The following is a 21492-nucleotide window of genomic DNA, read 5'->3' as shown; positions in this document are numbered from 1 at the left end:
TCACATTTCATATTCACATTTTGATTTCACCACGTTTCATTTTTTATAAACTAAAATGTTTCACATGTTTCAATGATTCATCATGTTTTTATCATTTTTAAAATACGAAAAATATTTCAAAATTTATAAAAGAAAATGAAACTTATAGACGTCATAATTGGTACTAAAAATGTTTGCAGATTATCAGATTATTTTAAATGTTCTGCAGACTCTCCGCTAAATCAATTTAATTCTAGCTATAGCTTGCTTGTTAATATCACTTTCTTTTAGTATATATTATCAGTTGAAATCATTATCCATATATTGAAAAATACTATACTTCCATATATTCTTTTTCGTTAACACAAATAAAAATAAATGTAAAAATGATACGTTCAGTAGGTTTTCTTTTTTTAAAAAAATACTAATTTAGGAATCAACAGTTTTTATTACTTAAAGTAAATACTGCAGTACCAAGTGGTGCAGATAATAATAATTTTATATTAATGATGTTTGAAAACATAAATTACTAATTTTAAGAGCTTTTAAAATATCACCTTTCCGTTCATAAATATCTAAGTATATGCAAAAGCACTGTTTCAAAGAAAATTTAATCAAATATAAAAATAATTTTTCAATATTTGCTTTTTTAATAGACACTTAATAAATGTATTGAATAAGATGAATTTATGATTTTACGTATTTTTTAGATATTATTTTGCAAATGCTCAAAAATACGAACTCTCGAAATAGCAGTTTTTACTTTCATTAAAAAAAGTGAGGTGAATAGAATGGCTCAATATTTTCTGTTATAAATCTTTTGTTTAATTGTTTATTTTCAATAAAAACTGAATAAATATATTAAACAACATTTTGCTATAAGTTGCTCAGTATTTTAATTTTACGGAGCCACGCAGACGATGCAAAACAGTCGTAGAAAGAAATTTGTGAAAGTGAACAAAAATTAACTATTCATGAAAATAGGGGGGGAAAAGTTCGCGTGATAATCTTAAATTCAGTGAAAAATACAGCAAATGGTTGTAGCTTCCTACAATAAAATATAATTTGTTCCGATTATTCTGCTTCTTAATTATTAATATAACTTCGCAGCTACAATTACTTGAACAATGTGGTTTCAAAATAACCTACCGTCATTAGAGACATCTGCTGCAGAAACTAGAGACCAAAATAAAACCAAATTTCATCTGAAGATTAAAGAAGGAAGAAGTACCAATGAGTTCTGAAAAGATGAGTTTATTATGCAAAATTTTATACATAATGATAAGATCAACATATCGAAAATATAATCACAATGATGATTAATAAAGGAATATTATCTCTAAATTTCATACTGAATATCATTCATTTCGGTATCAGGTTTTTTTTAATCATGATACCTAACATTAATGAAATTTATGTTCGGTATCAATGTTCGGTAATGTTATGTTAATTAATGTTCGATAATGTTATTATAGAACATTAATAAAATTTTGCATTGTTTATATTCCTTGTGTTCTTTATAATTACCTAGTTCAGCAGTTTTTTTCTGACAATGCCGAAATCAACCTATCGATGCAACTATTTTTAGTTGCAATTCTTTTGGAGGAGATCGCCCCCCCCTCACCAAAGGAATTTATTTCCTTCTGACACCACAATCTGTTTGTGAAATTTGGCTTCATTCCGCTCATTAGTTTTAGCTGCAGATGTCTCGAAATTGGGGAAGTTATTTTATGGTTGCCCTTCAGTATAGAGTTTCATATTAATCCCAAATCAATTTAGCACAAAATTATGCATTTGCAAGTAAATTTCAATGAAAAATAATTCGACATGGGAGGTTTAAAAGGAAACAAAAATTATTCATTGAGATATTTTTTTTAAAAAAATAATCGAATATTTCAGTAGATTCTACTTTACTACTTTAATTAGAATTGCTAATTAAAGTAGTAGTTAATTAGAATTACTAATTAAAGTAGTAATTAATTAGAATTACTAATTAAAGTAGTAGTTAATTAGAATTACTAATTAAAGTAGTCTGCTACCACTACTTTAATTAGAATTTACTGAAAGATTCCATTATTTTAAAAAAATATCTCTATGAATAATTTTTGTTTCCTTTTAAACCTCCCATGTCGGATTATTTTTCACTGAAATTGGCTTGCAAATGTATAATTTTGTGCTAAATTGAATTGGATTAATATGAAACTTTATACTGAAGGGCAACCAAAGTTCTATTCCAAACTTCTGACATTTGAAAACCGAAAATAGAGACAATCCACGTTCTGATCTAAAAGCCCAAAGTCATGTTTCCAGATACGGACCTGGAGGTCGGATGTGTGGCACAATCAATAAGACACTCTTTCATTTTTTTTTTTTCTGTTCTTCTTTTTCGAAAAAGCAGTGTCGATATCGTTTTTTATAGCTTTATCGCTCCTCCATTTTGTAAACAATGTTATCATGATGAAAGCTATACTCGTTGATTTATTGATGTGCAGTCCAATTTTCTCTTGCATTTCGATAACATCGTTGCGTCAAATGCAAATACTACAGAAAACACTTTCAAATTTTATCGGGGATGCTGAAAACTCTTCATCTTCATTCCGTTTTTGTATAATACAAAAGATGCTTTCACAAAATTTCAAGTAATCTTGGTGATTATTGCAAATGAAATATTTCACACTCATAATAATGAAAAAAAAATTTTTTTTTTTTCTTCTTAGAATGAATGTGGCAATTAACGAACCTTTGAAAGAAATGTAGTAAAAAATAATTTTATAATTATTATGAATAAATGAACGCATATGAACTAATAGTATATAAAACTGTATGGGCAATAATTTAAAAACGATTGGAACTTTTAGTCCAAAAAAATCTTTGGATAATAATGTTTCAGACTTGATTCACCCATTCTTACTTCGTTTTTAAATCTTAAATCTCACTTTACTGTAACGATAATATATATTTAATATCGTTGACTATATAATATTGTCGTATATATTAAATACTGACCATAAAAATTATATTTAATATCGTCGCAAAGCACATATGTGTAAACGCAATAATTAAATCTTAATTTTCTGTAATGATTAAATGTCCACTAAAAATATATATTTAATATCGTCGCAACACACATCTGTGTAAACGCAGTTATTAAACGCAATAATTAAATCTTAATTTGCTGTAAGGATTAAATGTCCATAAAAATATATTTTATATCGTCGCAACGTACATATGTGTAAATGCAGTAATTAAACACAATAATTAAATCTCAATTAGCTGTAATGATTAAGTATCCACAAAAAACATATATTTACTATCATTGCAATGCACTAATGCAAACGCAATAACTAAAATAATCTAAAATATTATTGTGAAATACAAAAAAAAGTATTAAAATTAGCAAAAAAAATTGTACGGAAATAAAAATGGGTTTTATTGAAAAGCTAATTTTTGGAATTTTAAAGTGGAGTAAAAACTGTTTGTACAATGATAGGTTCTTTTCGAGGAAAAGCCTATCATTTCAATTTTAAAAAATCTAATTAAAATTTTTAAAAACTCCTTTCTGGTTTAGCCCTTACCACCCAAGAAGTAACTATGTGCCCAATTTGGTAGCTCTAAATCCAACGGTCTGTTCTTTAGGTGAATTTAGAACGATTTTTTATGTAATGCATCTCGCATAATTCTATTCACAAATAGCATGCCAACTTATAAACATTTTCAAGTTAAAAATAAAACGAATAATAAATTAGAAAATGTGTTTATGTATGTGTGTGTGTCTGACTTTCTACAGGCTAAACCATTTGACCTAGAGCTGCAAAATTTGATCTCAAGAGTGGAGCGGAACGATTTCATGAAATTTGAACTAGCCAAATCTAAGCGAAATCTTTCATTTTTTGCAATAACTTTCGAGATAACTTCCGAAATGTATTGATAAAAATGATAATAGCACCATCTTAAAATTTAAAAATTGCAATAGCGATCATATCAGCTTAGTTGTAGTGAAATTTTTTTTGAATTTTGAAAAACTTTTGTGTAATGTTCCCTACGATATTTTTCATCATTGTAATGAGATCAGAACATTGAATAATTTCGTCAAATATTTAATCGCATGATTTTATTCTATTAGTGAAAGTTAAGAAAGAAATATTCCCTTTATTTCTTGCTCAATTTACTTGAATTTACATTATCATAAAATAAAAAATTCAATTCAGAGATAAATTACCCAGATAATTTTGTTTTTAATTACTCTATGAAATTATTTTATTCATTTCATACAAATGGCTCATATATATAATAAGCAGAAATATAGCTGATTATTAAAATAACTCACCTCTAATATTTATCACAGTTTGGTGCTTAAAAATTCTTTGTTGAGGAAACAATTAACATATATATTAGTTACTTGAGAGTGGTTACTTGTTCTTGCCATTTTTGCTTTCCTGCATATAGTTAACAAACGTTATTGTCTTTAAGTTTATATAGACATATATTATATCCAATATTTAAAACAGTATTAAGATAAATATTATACCTTATTTTAAAAACTGTTTTAAAATAAATATTATATCCTATAACAGTGTAAATAAATATTACAGTCAATATCAATGAAATTAAATATTATATCCTATAACAGTCTGAGTACATATTATATCCTATAGCAGTGTAATAAAATATTACATCCAATATCACTGAAAATAAATATTATATCCTATAACAGTGTAAGTAAATATTACATTCAATATCAATGAAAATACTTATTATATCCTGTAACAGTGCGAGTAAATATTACATTCAATATCAATGAAAATAAATATTATATACTATAGTGGGTGTGCTGTGGTTTTCTAAAGTACTGCGCGATTTTAAATACAATATTTTTAATCTTCATAAACACAGCTACACTATAAAATTCAAACACTTATCTACTACACACATAGAAAATTAGGTTAAAGAAAACAGTATGGATTCCACGGTTTCCAGCCTAAAGCCTTCGGTGTTAGCTCAAGAATTGCGCATAGGAAAAAAGTCGACCTCAGGATGCAGGTATGAGATCCAACTGCTTGTCTTCTGTAAAACGGCACAAGGGGACGCTCTCTTCTCAAAGGGAAAAAGAGGTGCTACAATACTTACTAAAAACAGCATAAAATTAATTAATATTCTATCATTTCAACATTATCAGGGTCAAAACCATTGTTTTATAGATACTATAATGAGGTTAAAGCTGAATTAAATTATTTTAAATTGAAAGAAATCAGACAGAGGCAGGCAGTTCACATGGGTTCAAATGTTTCGAATGAAAAATCACTAATGTCTATAATATTATATAAGAGTAGAATGCTTTCAACCTAGAGGTACATAAGAGTGCTTAGCAAGCAGATACTTGGGGTAAATTAGAAATTATGTTTTAAGGTGCTTGTCGATTGTAACGGTGACCAAAAAACGACAAAAAATTTTTTCGCCAGTTTGACGATTTCAATCGTCAAATATATAGCATGTGATTCGCAAGTTGAAAATTTTTCATAATAAATAATAATACACTTGAGTATATTTTTATAATTTGGTGATATTTTTTCTTGGCACTTTTGGTCGCCGTTACAACCGACAAGTACCTATTTTAATTTTGTTTTTGGTTTAATTTAGGAATTTTGCATACAATATTAACAAACAATGTAGTAATAACTAATTTCAGAAGACACCATATCTTTGTTTGTTCAGATATACTTCTGAAACAGGAAAATGCAGAATCGGGTGAAAGTATTACTTTTTATTATTCGTTGACAATAACTCAACGATATCTTTTAATTCGGTGAATAATAAAAAAAGTATCATCTTTAAAATGTTTTTTTATTTATTTGCAATTTGTGGAATGAATAAAAACGTTGTCAAAAATATTTACAAAAAGAAACATCGAAGACAAAATCTATACTTATAATAAAGCTCAATGTGTGTGTGTGTGTGTGTGTGTTGGCGCTCTACAAGCCAGACCATTACACCTACAGCTTCCAAATTTGGCACGTGTATACCTTGGAGGCCGGGAATGTGCACCTGGGGGTTATTTTTACGAATTTTTAATTAGAATTTTATTTATTTAAAAATTAAGCGAAATTTTGGTGTGTTTCTGCTATAACTTCAGAAAATATTACAGCACGAAAAAGATTTTTGCATGAAGTTAAATATCAAAAATTTATCTTTTAAATGATACCAATTTTTTAACCTTAAAATTAAATTTCTATTTTTAATGAATTTTTAAATAAATATTTTAACTATATTTTTCAACAATTTTTTTCGTACAAAATAAAAATAAAAGTTAAGCTGTACGAGCACGTTTCACATTCATGGGAAAAAATTAGCTTTTTTCAAAGTGTTGCCATCACATTGATTAAAGCTCCAATTAAAAATAAATTAAATCTTTTTGGAAATGAAATCTGCAAAAATATAATTTTCGGCACGTGTCTGTAGGAAATGAAAAAAATATGAAATATTATTTTTTCTAAAAATATAATTCAAGAAAAATTATTTTATGATCTTTTACACACTCTATATTATTAATCCAACAAATCAATTTTATTTTAATTCAAGTTTTGTTTAATATGAACAGGATATCCATTCAAATCAGGGCCACACAGCTAATTTGTAAACCTTTAGTAAGACACAGATCTGCTGAAATGGTCTAAATGGAAAATGATTATATTTTATGTAACTTGATTTAATAAATGCTCTAATAAATATCGAATTTTTGATTTTACATAAAGCTTCTGCTGTTGAAATCACGATTAACAAAATGTTCTTGAAACACTAATATTTTAAATAAAAAGAGTTAATTTCCAATCAACTAAATCAATCACTTAAACTGACTGATTTAGGAAAATTTGAATATCACTATTCAATAAAAAAAAAAGGATGATTTTATATTTTCCATCGATCGTTTCAAAGAAAATCCGCCAATCAGCGCACAGGTTTCTCAAGATTAATTGGCCTAAGATTATGAAAATGTTGAGTTTTTCTAAATTTTTAACATTCAAAACTTCATAAATGAGTCTTAGTTGATCGTGGAAAATAGAAACATTCATTCATTTATTTAAAATTGGTGTGTCCAGAATATTTCTCAGAATATGATACCTTACTGCATTAAATTTAGACTTCATAATTTTTGAAATATATTTATAGGCCGAAACAAAATATTATTATTGATTTCATTTCAATCCTTTTGAAAGCAAAACTAAAAACTGAATTTTATGCTGAATCTGAGAAATATTTGTTGAATTATTCTTTGAGATATTACATAAATTATGAAAAATATTTTGTAGTTCACATAAGACTTAAATACCGAGCGATTCTGTTTGCAATACTCATATTCAATAATAATAATAATAAATAAATAACAATAAAGATGATAAATAAAATAAAACGCTTGGTTTTATTAAAAAATATCTCTATATTAATTGCAATTTCATCATTTCCACTTTAATTTAAAGTTGAAGTTTTGCCGGAAATGTCAACAAATTAGGAAAATATATATAGTAAACTGAACGAAACGATCTAAACAACAGTATAAGTTTGGTATGGCTATCAAAATTTGAAGATTAAAAATGTTTTGTTTGAAAATCTATTAAGAAACCAGTTACTTTAAATATTTAATTGAAAATTGTAGCGAGCGGTAATACTGGCGAACCGGCTGGTCGCCAAAAGCAGCTAGTAATAAATAAAAATTTAAAAAAAAAAGATAATATATCGTCTGTTATGAAAAAATTATCATTGGGATGAAATAAGATTTTACTTATCGTAACATGAATGATACGGAGTGTAATATTTCGCAGATGTACCGTTACAAAATTATTAAATTAGTTTGATTTTTATTATTGTTCGTAGCATTTTGATAATAATAAAAAATATTTTAAAAAATTAGCTAAAATTAAAAAAAAAATAAACTAAGCAACAACTAAAAAAAGTATTACTAAAAATTATTATTTTTGTTATTATTATTTTAAATCTTCAGATGGTACAAAAAATTATTTTTGTGAGGGAAATATTTTCGGAAGATATTGCTGAAGAGAGCTGAAATCGTGCTTATTTTTAAAAAACTAAAATTTTTATTGATATCTGAAATTTAACATTTATTTCTCCCTTGTTATGAAGAGCAAGTGGATTAAATTTCATTAAATTTGGGTAGATATAAATTTCTGAGAGATCATTACACACAATTTCATTAAACTCTGCATATTTTTATGAGTGACACGTACACACCATTTTATACATGTGTCTTTGACATGATAAACTGGCTCGCTAAGAATGTTCATTGTGTTAAATTTCAATAAAATTTCTTATTCATAACCTGAATTACATGATTTCTTGAATAAAATATTTTTAAACATTATATTGTAGAAGATAAAGCCGTATTTTTTTAACAGCGTATTATTTTAGTAATAAATACATATGCTTTGTATTGATTCTGATGACCTTAAGTCTTATGACTTCATGGAGTAATTTAAACATAACTGTACAGATATAAATTTAAGATAACTGTACAGATGTCTATCTTCTAAATGAATGCCATCTTTTGCGATACCCAAGTGTACTTTCTTGTTCTTTACGTAAACTGCAGACAAAATCTTTCTTCCTACGTTTTCAACAATGAAAGGAAACCACACAATTAAATATTTGATAAAACAATGAAAATGGTTCCATTGCAAAAATGAAAACTTTTATTGAAAATTGCGCAAAAAAGGTAATCTTAGGAATTTAGAAATATAGAAAATATTGCACGGAAATTAATTTGTATCATTAAAAAGGCAATTTTTTAAATTTTAAAATGGCTTAAAATCATTTTGAATTTTGAACTATTTGAACACCAGTATCTTAGAAAACTATCGTGGAAAAACGCCGAAATCTCGCTTTGTTTTTAATTATTTAAAATTCTAAATAAGATATTTAAAACTCGCTTAAGAATATTGCTACTATTATAAGATGATTAGAAATATTGAAGCAATATTACATATTGCTTCAATCCAAAGTATATTTTGGTCAACGGTAGTTCAAGGTCAAATATTTAAAAGACTAAACTAGGTTTATATTGTAAAACGCTAACTAAACAACTAGATATGTAAGCTTTGCTTGTAGAGAGCTAAGAGACAGACCGATTCACCCAGAATATTTATTAAAACCAAGTATAAGGATAGTTTATAAATTTCAATAAGAACATTTTTTGTTAATTTGGAATATTTATTTTCAAGAAAAATATTTTTGATTCTGGGGCTTTCACATTTTTATGACAAAGGTTGATATGATTCTATTTGGAAGTTTTATACGAAGATTTTTAATGGAAATTTTTGATCATCTTATTAACAATATTTAGTTTAAAAAATATTTTAAATAAATATGATTTATATATATATATATATTTTTCTTGAAGTATACACTGTTTTTGTGAGTCGTTTAAAAGCACTATGTGATAAAATAATTTTTTTTTAAAATAGCTTTAAACTTTTAATTAAATATTATATATTTTGTCTCAAAAATGAGTTCAGAACGAAATTATTGTAAGCATATGAAAGCTTATCTTGTAAAGATAAATCTAAGTTTGTAAAAAGACTGTATCTATATTATATATAAACACTGAAATCAATGTTATCATTTTCTGAAATTTCCTATGCCGATTTAGTTGTTGATAGCGTGATTTATTTATTATTTATTTTTTTTCAAATTAAATTATTCTGAGTAGTATAAATTTTCAGATGAAGTTATAAATATAATCTTTTGAGGCTGTACGAATAAAATCGGATAAACTAAGATAACTGAACTGACTAATAAAGTTTTTTTGTCTCGACTGAAATAAAAATATTCTTAATGCTAATTATTTATTTGTGTGTTTGCGCATTTTACTAAAAAATTCAATCATGACTTAATAGTTAAGAAAACGATTTTAAGATCAAAATGATAAATAATCTAGATAATGGTCTAGCATAAGCCATTAAATTTTCAAAAAAATCTTATCCAAATCTTGAGAAAAGATTTTCTAGTGCATGTTATAAAGAAAATCCATTCGGGAAACAGCATTACCTCAATGATAATTTATTTCATGAAAATAATTTTTTTTTCAATTGCACTATATGCATTTTATTCTAGAATACACTGCTGCATTTTGTTTTTAAAAATTACCTCAACTCTAAAATGAGGTATCAAATTCAAGATTTTTTCACAGGAGAATATGAATTTTTATGTCAAATTATCACAGTATGTTCAAACTAGAAACTGCAATTAATTTTATGAAAAATTTATTTCCACGTACAAATAACAATTTTTGAAATTTTAAGGAAAATAATTAAATTCTCACATGAATTTTTATTCTTCTTTTTCTAATTATTAAAAAACATCTGTCAAATAATTAAAATTTGTAAAACTAATGAAAATACCATTTGGATCATCTTTTCTTATTGATATCCTCATGAGCTGAAAGGTATGAAAGCGTCCTTGCAATCCAAATTATTACATAATATGAAGCAAGATGAGATCAGATTCTTTCCAATCTTTTTCTTCTCGTCCATATTTGACACATTTGAATGCAATTAGCATTCATACAATGCAATTTGCAATTAGCACGAATGCAATTAACTTACAGATGGACATCTTCATTTTTTCATCGATGAAGAGTTTCTTCCTGTAAAGAAAGAATCAGATCAAAATATAAAATGACAAGGTTGAAATGATCTTACGTTATTCTATCGTTTTATGATGGTGTTTAATAGAATAAGAACCAAATTTCCCCAAGCGTTTTGTTCCGAATAAGCACTTCAACTCACTTTAATTCATTATTGGAAAAGAAATAACAAAAAGTCTTAATCTCGAAGTAGAGAAATAGTGCCAGCGATAGAATTAGAAAACGGTGAGAATAATTTTTTTCAGAACCTGGTAAATAAAGTCAAATATGCGAATAAAAGACAAAAGAATCATTATAACAGATGCAAGAAGAATGTCTACTGAATCGACAGAAGGCGTCTGAAAATAATGTATCCCTTAGAGATATAAATTGGTCTTAATTAAGTCCGAATTTAATATGTCAGGCTTTAAGAATAAAACATTTCAATCAGTAAACCTAAATAAAACTATTTACGCAAGCGATGGAAATAAAATATCTAAAATCAGAGAGACTATTCAGATTTTTACTTTTTTTTTTAGTTTTTGAATAACCTCTGACCCACAAAGAAAACTTATAATCTATAGAAACAATTTTAAATGCCTTTAACTACAATTTGGTAGAAATTCAGTCAAAATTTAGTTACCAATACACTTTCTCATAGGTAAAAAAACTATCTCCACACTTGAGAAACCTCATGGGGGCACCTCATTAACCTCAATAACATGTTAACAAATAACCTCATTAACATGTTGAATGCCATGGGATCACCGGTGAGTGGCATTGAGTTTGTTCTTAGAGCCATAGGGATCACCAATGATCGGTGAAACAAAGAACAAACTAAAAACGGTGAAACAAACTAAAAACATGTACTTCGAGCAAATGTTCAATGTTTTTAAATTTTTCAATATTATCATCGTTACTAAAATGGGGTTAAGAAATTAATGCCATATAGAACATATAAATATAACGGACGATTGAATTTAAACACTGTGGGGGGAGGGATCACCGGTCACCTCAGTAAAATAAATGCTACATAAATGACTATATAAATTATCTTTTTTGTTCTAGTTAATATTTCATCAAAATATTCAGTGTGTAACGAGAAATTCATGTTGGCAAGACGGGCAAGTCATGTGAAAATAATGCGATATTCAACATGATAAGAATGTAATCAATTTTAAGAGTGAATTAAGCTGAGAAGCATATTTTAGTACTCTCATTCTTTGTAATTCTCATTGGAGATCTGTAGTTGCTGATGTATGGGTAATACTTTCCAACGATGCCTGTAGCGATACTGAGGAAACAGTTAACTTGTCCTTTTTCTCCGTCCTTCATTGATGACATTCCTTGGGAAGGAAACGATGTCTCCAGATTATTTGAGCAGAACCTCCTCTAGAAAGCCTCGAAAAGAATGCCATTTTCCTTTCTTAAGTTTTGATTTTAGCATGACTTTTACTTTTTCGAGAAACTCGATTCGAATAAGGCTAGTAAATTTTGTTCCAAAAGGATTTTTTTTTAAGGTTCTGTTCATGATTCTTTCAAAGGCGAATGTTTCAGAATCCATTTGTATAGTTTAATTTAAATGAATAGTCAAGTCTATCTGTAGTAGCCTTTTTTTGCCTTTTATTTTGCTTCTGTTTTGCCTTTTATCGTGCGAGAACATGATGTCGTTTCGACTTGTGGTTTTTGAAGTCTCAAAACACACGGGCAGAATATAAAGGGCAGCATCGTAAGAAGTTATCGCCCGAAGACGAACAAAGAAGAAAACGAGAATCACGTGACTTAAAAAAATAATGTTCTCACATGAAATTTGAAATAGCAGATTTCATTTCTTTAAAAAAAAAATTATATGCTATTCAAAGTAAGTGAACAAATAATTTCTTTGACTTCTTATTTTGATTTTGAAATTTAAATACCAAATGTATGTTATATGCTGTTCTTGTTTTTTGGTTTATAAATAATATGAAATTGCTTTTTGTCGAAACGGTTGTAAAATAGTGAGTATGTTTTTTTCATTCAGCGTCCCCAGCGAGCGATTCCGATCTGTTCACCGGCCTCGAAAGTCGCGAATGTGTGAACTGCGGCGCTATATCGACGCCCCTCTGGAGGAGAGATGGCACGGGACACTATCTCTGCAACGCTTGCGGCCTCTACCATCGCATGAACGGCATGAACAGGCCTGTGGTCAAAAACCAGAAAAGATTGGTAAGTGAGAAATCACATGTCTTATTAAGCATCAGACCAATTCATACTTTTTCTTGCAAAAGAAGTTGTTTTTATTATAGTCTGTGTATTTTCTATAGGCGGTTCAAGGTCACATTTTCTACCGCGTTGCTGGTACCAGACAACCAATAACGAGGTAGAAAATGTGACCTTGAACTGCCTACAGAAAATACACAGACTATAACAGAGGTGTCACTTCGCTTTAATTTCTATGAGTAAATTAAATAGCCTTTTCCGGATTGTCAACGAAACTCAGATAAGGGTATCCACTCATAAAAATATCGTGTACCGTATGAATATTAAGAGCCATGATTAAAAAGTGTTTCAGTTTCATTCTGTAACTGCATTCTTTCTATTTAATAAGCATTAAATAAGAAATCTTTCTTTGTCGTAGTATCGCAAGTAACAAAAGTTGAGAACTGATCTAAAATTCGCTAATAATAAAACTAATATTTATTGTCACTAAAGAAATATCGTCATTCATTCACTTTTATTTATATTTTTATTTTAGAGGATTCGATTTGATTTCCAGATTTCAATAGTTCAAACGTGTCTGGTAGCCTGACAAATACATTTTCTTCCCATTGTTGCAATGTATTCTTGTAATATGTAATTCTTGTTTTGCCGCAAAGGCTTGACAGAAACTTATTCTTTGCTAATGTTGGAAACGATGATTTTGTACTCAATTCTATCATAATCATCGTTTAGTATGTGTCCTCTTAAAACACAAACACACACATACACGCACACACACAAAAAAAAAGAATAGTTAGCTCAAAACTGAATGCCCATTCCTGCGCATCCACTGAATAGATTCCAAATAAAGCATAGAAATAAAGAAATTATAGAATTTCATAGAAAGAGAATTATAAAATTTCAAAATACCCTTATTTTTTAAGCTTCTACTTATATTAATTCCTTCAATATTATTTTACGTTATTCATCTGTTGGTGATATTTGCTATTGACAGATGGTGTAAATAAATGTAAAATTAGTTCAGTCTGAGATTTACAGCTTATTTTAAATCATATCAAAGACGAATGTAGTTTATTCAACTAAGCTATTGAGAAATAATCACCTGAGCAATCGTCCTCAATTCATTTTGAAGAGTTATGATTGTAAACATTTAATGATCGTTCTTTTTTTTTTTATTTCAGCATAAATATACAGAGCGTTTACTCTAGTTGTTAATCGATACCTAATATCTAAACCATTAGAGGTAGACATATATTTCCTCTTGGGAAAATGCTTAAAATGGAACAAAGATAAATAATAGATACATGCTTGAAAATTTTTTTAAATTGTAAAAGATAATCATTTAATTTTAATTAGTAGAATAATCTTGATCAACTAGCATCTTATATGAAAAATATTTCTACTTTTTTGAGATAAAAATTAGCCGTTATTAAACTTTGAATATCATAGCTGTGCTAGCTTGGTCGATTGGTGGTAGAACATATACGTCGAAACCTTTTTAGTTTTTTTTAAGGCCATCGATTTTTTTATCTTCACTTCTAAATTTCGCGGCTTTTATATTTTTTATTAACTTTATCATTATTTATACTCAGACATTTTCATTGTTTTAGGTCATCCTTTTATTTTTGATTTTCAGATTTTCACTCTTTGCTTATGACCCAATCATATGTTTGGCATAATATTGCTAAATCCAGCCATTATGCTACAAAATTTGAAACGACAACACCTACAATTGAGTTTCGTTATTTTAGGTCATTTCGAAGAGATCATCGTTACTTTATAGATTCCTCAAGATTCAAAATTTATTTACTGATACAAATATAACAAAAAGTAATTCCTTATTTAAAGCATTTTTCAAACGGGAAGTATATTCCATCACTAAGAATTTAGAAATTAATAGTGGGTCCTCTATTGAAGAGGAACCCTGCACTTTTTGAATGAATCTCAACGAGCTTGTTCATATTATTAGGCGTTCTGTCTTCTTCAGATGTTTGTATTCTCTTCCAGTCTGCTTCGCGGCGAATGGGTCTGTACTGCTCAAACTGCCAAACCACCAACACTTCTCTCTGGAGAAGAAACAACCAGGGAGAGCCAGTGTGCAATGCTTGCGGTTTATATTTCAAGCTTCATAAAGTAAGTTTCAATTTTGTTTTTGTTATAGATTAAGAAAATCTAGAATGTACTACACCCGACTCTTTCATATCCTCCAGCTTACAAGTGTTTTTTTCACATTTTCAATTCAAAAATCGATTACAGATTTCCCATTGCAGATTTATTCTAAAATTTGATATAGACCTAAAGATTTAACATAATACAAACATTCTAAACATCATATCTCTTGCATGTTATGGTTGTGAGTCATCGTACTCTTATGCATAGAACAGGCAGTTTTCATTTGAATGTTCATCCGCAAATTTTTAGTAAAGATAATATATCTAATTTTATCCATGTAGATTTTTAGTACACGCATGAATATTGCCAAACAAATATAATTTCAAAACTGGATTATCAAAACGTGGGACATTTATCAAACTGTGATGGTAAAATTTTAGGACAGTTGCAATATTTTTTTATATTTCCTAACCAGGAAATAAAAATAATTAATTCAATACTTATTAAGATTGAACTCCCTTTTTATATTACAAGGCTTCCCATTGACGTAAACTATGAATTAAAAACACATGACTCACAAAAATTAAGAAACATTTCAGAGTGAACATGAAACAATAAACCAGTGGGGGAGGTCTCCCCTAAATTTTCTCGCGTACACTTAAGGGTGTTATCCCAATGAACGCAGTGCATGGCATTGATGTACAAAAGTTACGAAATATTTACCCTTAGCCTGAATTTATCTTTTTTTACTGATTCTATCGTGTGATCTTGGCGAGCTTTTTGGCAATTAATCTCTGGCATGCGGTTAAAAGTATCCAAAAATCGAATTTGGGTTTCAGACGCGTTTATCCAGAACCGATTGAGATAGACATCACATACCAAATTTGATTTATTTAAATCATTTCGTTTATTGAGTTATCACGTTTATAAGTTTTTAAAAGTAGAGACCGACAGACGGTCAATTCTTTGTTGGATTTGATTCAACATTTGGTATGTGACTTCACTGTAGACGGTAAATCTATGTATGGAATTTTATCTATCCAGCTCTCTCCGTTTTGCACTTATCGGGCTAGTTTATATTTGAACAATCGAAAAGAGAGACTTCTTTAGAACGGAATTTGCTCAAAATTTGATATAAATCTACAAATTTGGTGTAAAAACCAAATGCCAAATTTCATCGTTCTATCTCAAAGCGTATTTGATCTATCTTTGTCATAGACAGATAGACATCTGCCAAAAATGCATTTCCGAACTCAGGGTTCTAAAACGTGAAGTTTCATCAAAATCTCAAGTTCGAATTTTATGACGATTGCAATACTTTCTATATACTTTGTATAGGAGAAAGTAAGAAAGGAGCGTTTGATTCTGTGTATGTGTTTATTTAATTAAACAAGAACAGCAGAAAAACACAAGACAATTCAGAAAAAAGTCTTATTATACTATAAGAAGATATTAGATAAGCTGTCGTAGTACTTCTTGAGCTGGAACTTGCCCTGAAGCAAATATTGTAAAGGATCTTACAAGAATTACCAGATATTCTTATCTTGTCCATGTATCGTCACTGTCTATTGTGACAGTCTTGAATGACTGAACGCACTAATGAGCAGTCAATGTGTGGCAATCTCATTTAACTTACTTCGGTTCAACGCTATCAATATGTCATTTGCTATTCAATCGTGATAATTGAGTTTTGAATCGCATTTGCATAATCGAACAATTTCCTTTGACCTGTCGTTTGCTCCTTTTTTTGTTTCATCAAAAAGATCAAATGCTTTTCTTTTTTTAATCACTTAATTATTCCTTTTGAAATATTCTCCAATGAATATTTGTGAGTAATATATTAATTACATATGCATGCAAGCTATTTTTGATCTTTTATAAATTAGGAGTCATGTTATATCAATGTGTATTTCTGGTATAAATTCTCATGATATCACAGTTACAATGAGTAACATCATTAGAGATATTCATATAACATCTTACTTTATCTCATATCTCTATCAAAAGGCCCTTTTTCCCGTCAATAAAATCCATCTATTCAAATTGCGAACATTAACTACTAGAATATTTTCAGCATTTGAGCAATTCCAGATAATGTAACAATCATAATACTGTACAGTGACAAAATAAATTTAAGCAAATATATTTAGTTAGAGAGGAGGGATTTTATTGATAAATGATTTTTATTAGTTTGATACATGAATCATTACACGTACCATGTTTAAAACCATTGTGATTGGTCTTTTCGAAACTTTCTCGCGTACTCTCTTGAAAGCCACATAATGAAACCAAAATTTGGTTTCATAACAATTTTAATAACATTACGTACCAAATTTTATTCATATAAGTTCGTTGTATTTTTGAATTATCACATTTGCATATATGCCAATGTATAGAACGATTAACGATCAACCCTTCATTACCCCCCCCCCCTGAGGTTCAAAATTTGACACTTTCATATGGATATGCTAAAACTATGTACCGAGTTTGATTCCTCTGTTTCCATACATTTTATAATTGTGTTCGCTTTAATTCGAGCAGTCTGACAGATGGACAGATGGATCTTCCTGAATTTGGATGTTGCACCAATACAGTTTGTTTTATCTGCAAATATTACGTTACGAATGAATATTTTGTAACTTTACATCCCTCGCGGAATTAATTTGTTTTTCTTTTAACCATTTCACCTGCAGTTTCATTCTTTTTCTGCAATTTCATTGATAAATCCCAAATGCTATTGCTAATTTTTCTCTGATTAAAAGTATTGAAAAAATATATAACCACATAGGCAACTTTAAAAGATCATAGATCGTATTTTCTATTGTTTTAACTAAATCTTTTCTATTTTTAAACAATATTACGGGATCAAAATATGAATTCTTAGAAAACTGAATTATATTTTAAGGTTTGTCACCACGGCAAATATGCAACAACATATTTGTTCGTGTTTGCTGATACAGAAACTGCAATTAAGCTCTTTCAATCGTAAAAAAAAATCATTCAGCAGTAATGATTTTAGTTTAGTTAGATATTACGCTTTAAGACAACAATAACACTATTTTAAAATGGATTTTGAACATAGCAAAGCAATGAGGACTCCGAGTTATCATCGCTCTCTTCCAACTTCCACACCACATTAACCCCTTAACATATTTATTAACATCTGATTTATTGAACTTTCTAATTAGATAACACATCCTATTTTGGGCATTTATTGTTATTTTGATTCTTACAATATTATAAAGAGTATTTGAGATACTGAAGCGTTTCTAAATGATTTTTGCATTTTTAAATACAATTTTACCGCTTGATTGCAGACATAAAAACTAAAAAATTCATTCCTTCAATGTGCGTATCAGACACGTCATCGTATGCGAAGGGGTCAACAGAGGATGCTTGATTGTTATTGGTTTAGCAAGCATCAGAATCTTTGAAAGATTCGGGTCTCAAACCCGCGATTCTCTGATCGTTATGCCGAGATTCTATCATGAGAGTACTATGGTTTTGGTTGTAACACTAAAAGAAAAACAAAAATTTTAATTATAAAACTTTCTCAGGAAAAAATACATTAACTTTCAAACTTTTGATTTTTTTTAAAGTCACTGCTTGGATGCAACGTCTGCAAACAAGTTCAAATATTTTTAAAATAGAGCGAATTGTTATTTATATGCCTAACAGATAGTATCATGATATAATCAAAATCTGTAATGATAAAAAAAACTCATTAATCTTACCAAATCTTGGGATAAACTGTTGGGAAATTAATTATTCCAGTACAAAGCATCCAATAAGTACAGACTTCAGAACGGAAAATATTTTATATTAGACATATTATAGGTAATTAAAGCATTTCTCTTTATGAATTCAGTTTGTTAATGTAAACTTCTATTATACGGACCTATATTAACCAAAATCTTTCTCACTCGAAACGATCGTACAAATCGAACTTCGTTTTTCATTATTTACAGAATTCTGTAGAAAAAGGTATTAAAGTTGGTTTGAAATTGGTTTTCAAGGTGAGAACGCTTATGAAAGACGGGAAATGGTTCTTTATAACTCAAGAAATTATTTAGAGGAGAAAAAAGGATAACTGCAGTTCAATTTTTTTAGCACTTCTATAGTGGAGCATCAAATTCTATGCATATTCTTGAAGAAGTAAAAAATTTCATAAAAATTTGTTAAAGAGTTAATACATGCTATTCATTTCTGCTTTAATTTAACAATTTAAGATAAATAATTTTGACTTTTTATTGAAAGAAAAAATGATTATTTTGGTTTAAAAATTTGGTTTAAAATTCTAATATTATTAATCGAATTTTCGATTATCCTATCATATTGAACTCGGATAATCGAGGTCTTATTCACTCTCTCTCTCTCTCTCTCTCTCTCTCTCTCTCTCTATATATATATATATATATATATATATATATATATATATATCATTCTTATTACTTATTCTGAATAGCAACGACGAAATATAAACAAATCACTATGTGGACATTTCAGACTGTTTCACTGGATGTTTTATTATTGCTCTTGATTCAATTTTTTTTTGAATAATAAAATTACAAAATATTATAATAAATGTTTTGTAGTAGGCCGGCATTCCATTAAATCAGATGAAACAAGATGTAACAGAAATAAAGAAATAGACGTCAAGAAGAAAGTTTAACAAACGCTAAAACACGCTTAACCATCACCAAATAGATAGTCTGTATGATTTAATTGTTCCAAATGAATCGTTTAATAAGTCAATAATCTAGACGAACAAGTTGGTCACTTAATGCGGCTAGTACTTAATTAACTCTTTTTTTTATGCAAAAGTTTTCACTTTTCCTCCTTAGTTGAATCGCCCTCTGACCATGAAGAAAGATAACATCCAAAGGAGGAAGAGGAAGCCAAAGGCATCAGAAATGCGGGGGGAACGTGACAACAGCCCTAAACAACCCTGGCCAGCCATCAAGCAAGAAGTAACTGGTAAATTCTTGTTTCTTGTATGATTTGATTTCTCAAATAAAATTGGGAATTTTTCTTATAAAATCGGGTGAAAAGTGGAAATAACCTTTAATTGGGTTCTCCAGTCATTGCCTCTAAATAAAATATCTAAGTTAGCTCTTTTGCAAATCTTTCTTTCTTCTGAAAGATCATGTCCCGTAGATCAACGATTGTCTGATTCCTTCGCCTTCACTTTAGAAAGATATTATAAATTATAAATTAGACAAACTTCCCAATCTCAACAATCGATTTCCCCAATTTTCGTCGTCAATTAACTTTGCCATTTTGCAAGCAAATTAAGCACTGGACTACAAGACATGCAATGCTTGCTTTAACATAGAATGCATAAATATGCTGAAATAAACGCTTATTACTTCATTATGAATCTGTATGGGAATAAACCTGTAACCGGCTACTCCGACCTGCCCGAAGGTACATGGAATAATTTGAATGACCGGACCGCTACAACACCAACACTGGCGGGAACTTGGTTGAGTCCTAAAGCCGCGTTCTGATGATCGTCAACTGACCCATTGTATGACCATTCTCGCCTGTGGATGTCAGTCAGCAGTTACCCGCAAATTGTCAATAAACTTAACAGACATCAAAGAACTCTGGAAAATCAGGAGAGAGAAAAGAGGGGAAAGTGTGCCTGTCTCCAGACGTGCACGGGTCATTGGAAAAGGGCTTAAGGGCCCTCAAGGGCCACTGTACAACCCTTCCCTTGGGAAGTACATCCCGTCATCGACGGGAGGAGCCGACCCCCGCCTTTTCCTGTACCCACCAGGTTGGCGAGAATCAACCACTATGCCGGAAGCTTCTTATCCTCAACTAAATACTCTATAAAAAAAAACTTTTCTTGCTTGTTTGCAGATCTTTAAAATTTGGAATTCTGAATAACCGTTTATGCCTGACCAATGTTCTTGCCCTGACAAATAAAAATAAAATCCTCTAACAAACTCTAATAATGAGTCTGATTTGTCATTTCAACACAGCTTATTTTGGGTAGGGGTATGAATTTTTTATTTCTGTTTCTAATACTAAGCACAATTTCGCAACCTCTGTTTACTCGGTACAACTGTAAAAATTCGCGATCAATAGATAAGATTTGTTGTTCTTGTTATTTTTAACAAAACACAATTTCAAAGTTTCATTAAAGGTTCAGAAATAGAAAATTGCATCAGATACAAAGTGTTTTATAAAAAAGACTGCATTATGATATTGAAGTTTTTGCAACATAATTTTATTTTTTAAGGTATATAAGAGAAAGATTTAAAAATTACATTTTCGTATTAGCTATTTATAAGATTGGTACTTTTGATATATGATTGTTTTGATTGTTTAATACTAAAGTTCTCCGCCCTTTTCTTCTAGTAATGACTCTCTCTATGAAAAGAAGCTAAAGAGTATTGAAACAGGCCAGTTTTTTAGTAAGAATTAAGTGTGTGTTGTAAACTGTGTGTAGTGTGGCGTGCCGAAATGAAGCGACTCTAATTCGTTGAACAATCGACGCCTTTGAACAATTGCACTATAAATAATTTAGATTGATTTATTGTTTTCGTATTGAGCAAGGACTA

At 29.1% G+C, this 21492-nt stretch overlaps 1 protein-coding gene across 3 annotated transcripts in view; it reads left to right on the top strand.

Annotated features, from left to right (window-relative positions):
- The window catches only part of LOC129956458 (GATA zinc finger domain-containing protein 7-like), an 89958-nt gene that overhangs the window by 61690 nt on the left and 6776 nt on the right, over window positions 1-21492 (top strand). For all 3 annotated transcript variants that reach the window (XM_056068356.1, XM_056068366.1, XM_056068347.1), the window contains exons 3-5: window positions 12630-12814; window positions 14816-14941; window positions 19765-19897. In XM_056068356.1, the coding sequence (XP_055924331.1) occupies window positions 12630-12814; window positions 14816-14941; window positions 19765-19897 (444 nt within the window). The remainder of the gene's footprint in view (window positions 1-12629; window positions 12815-14815; window positions 14942-19764; window positions 19898-21492) is intronic.

The sequence above is a fragment of the Argiope bruennichi genome, chromosome 2, assembly GCF_947563725.1.
Source record: "Argiope bruennichi chromosome 2, qqArgBrue1.1, whole genome shotgun sequence".
NCBI lineage: Eukaryota > Metazoa > Arthropoda > Arachnida > Araneae > Araneidae > Argiope > Argiope bruennichi.
Note: the sequence above shows the minus strand (reverse complement) of the source record. Positions and strands in the feature narration are given on the sequence as shown.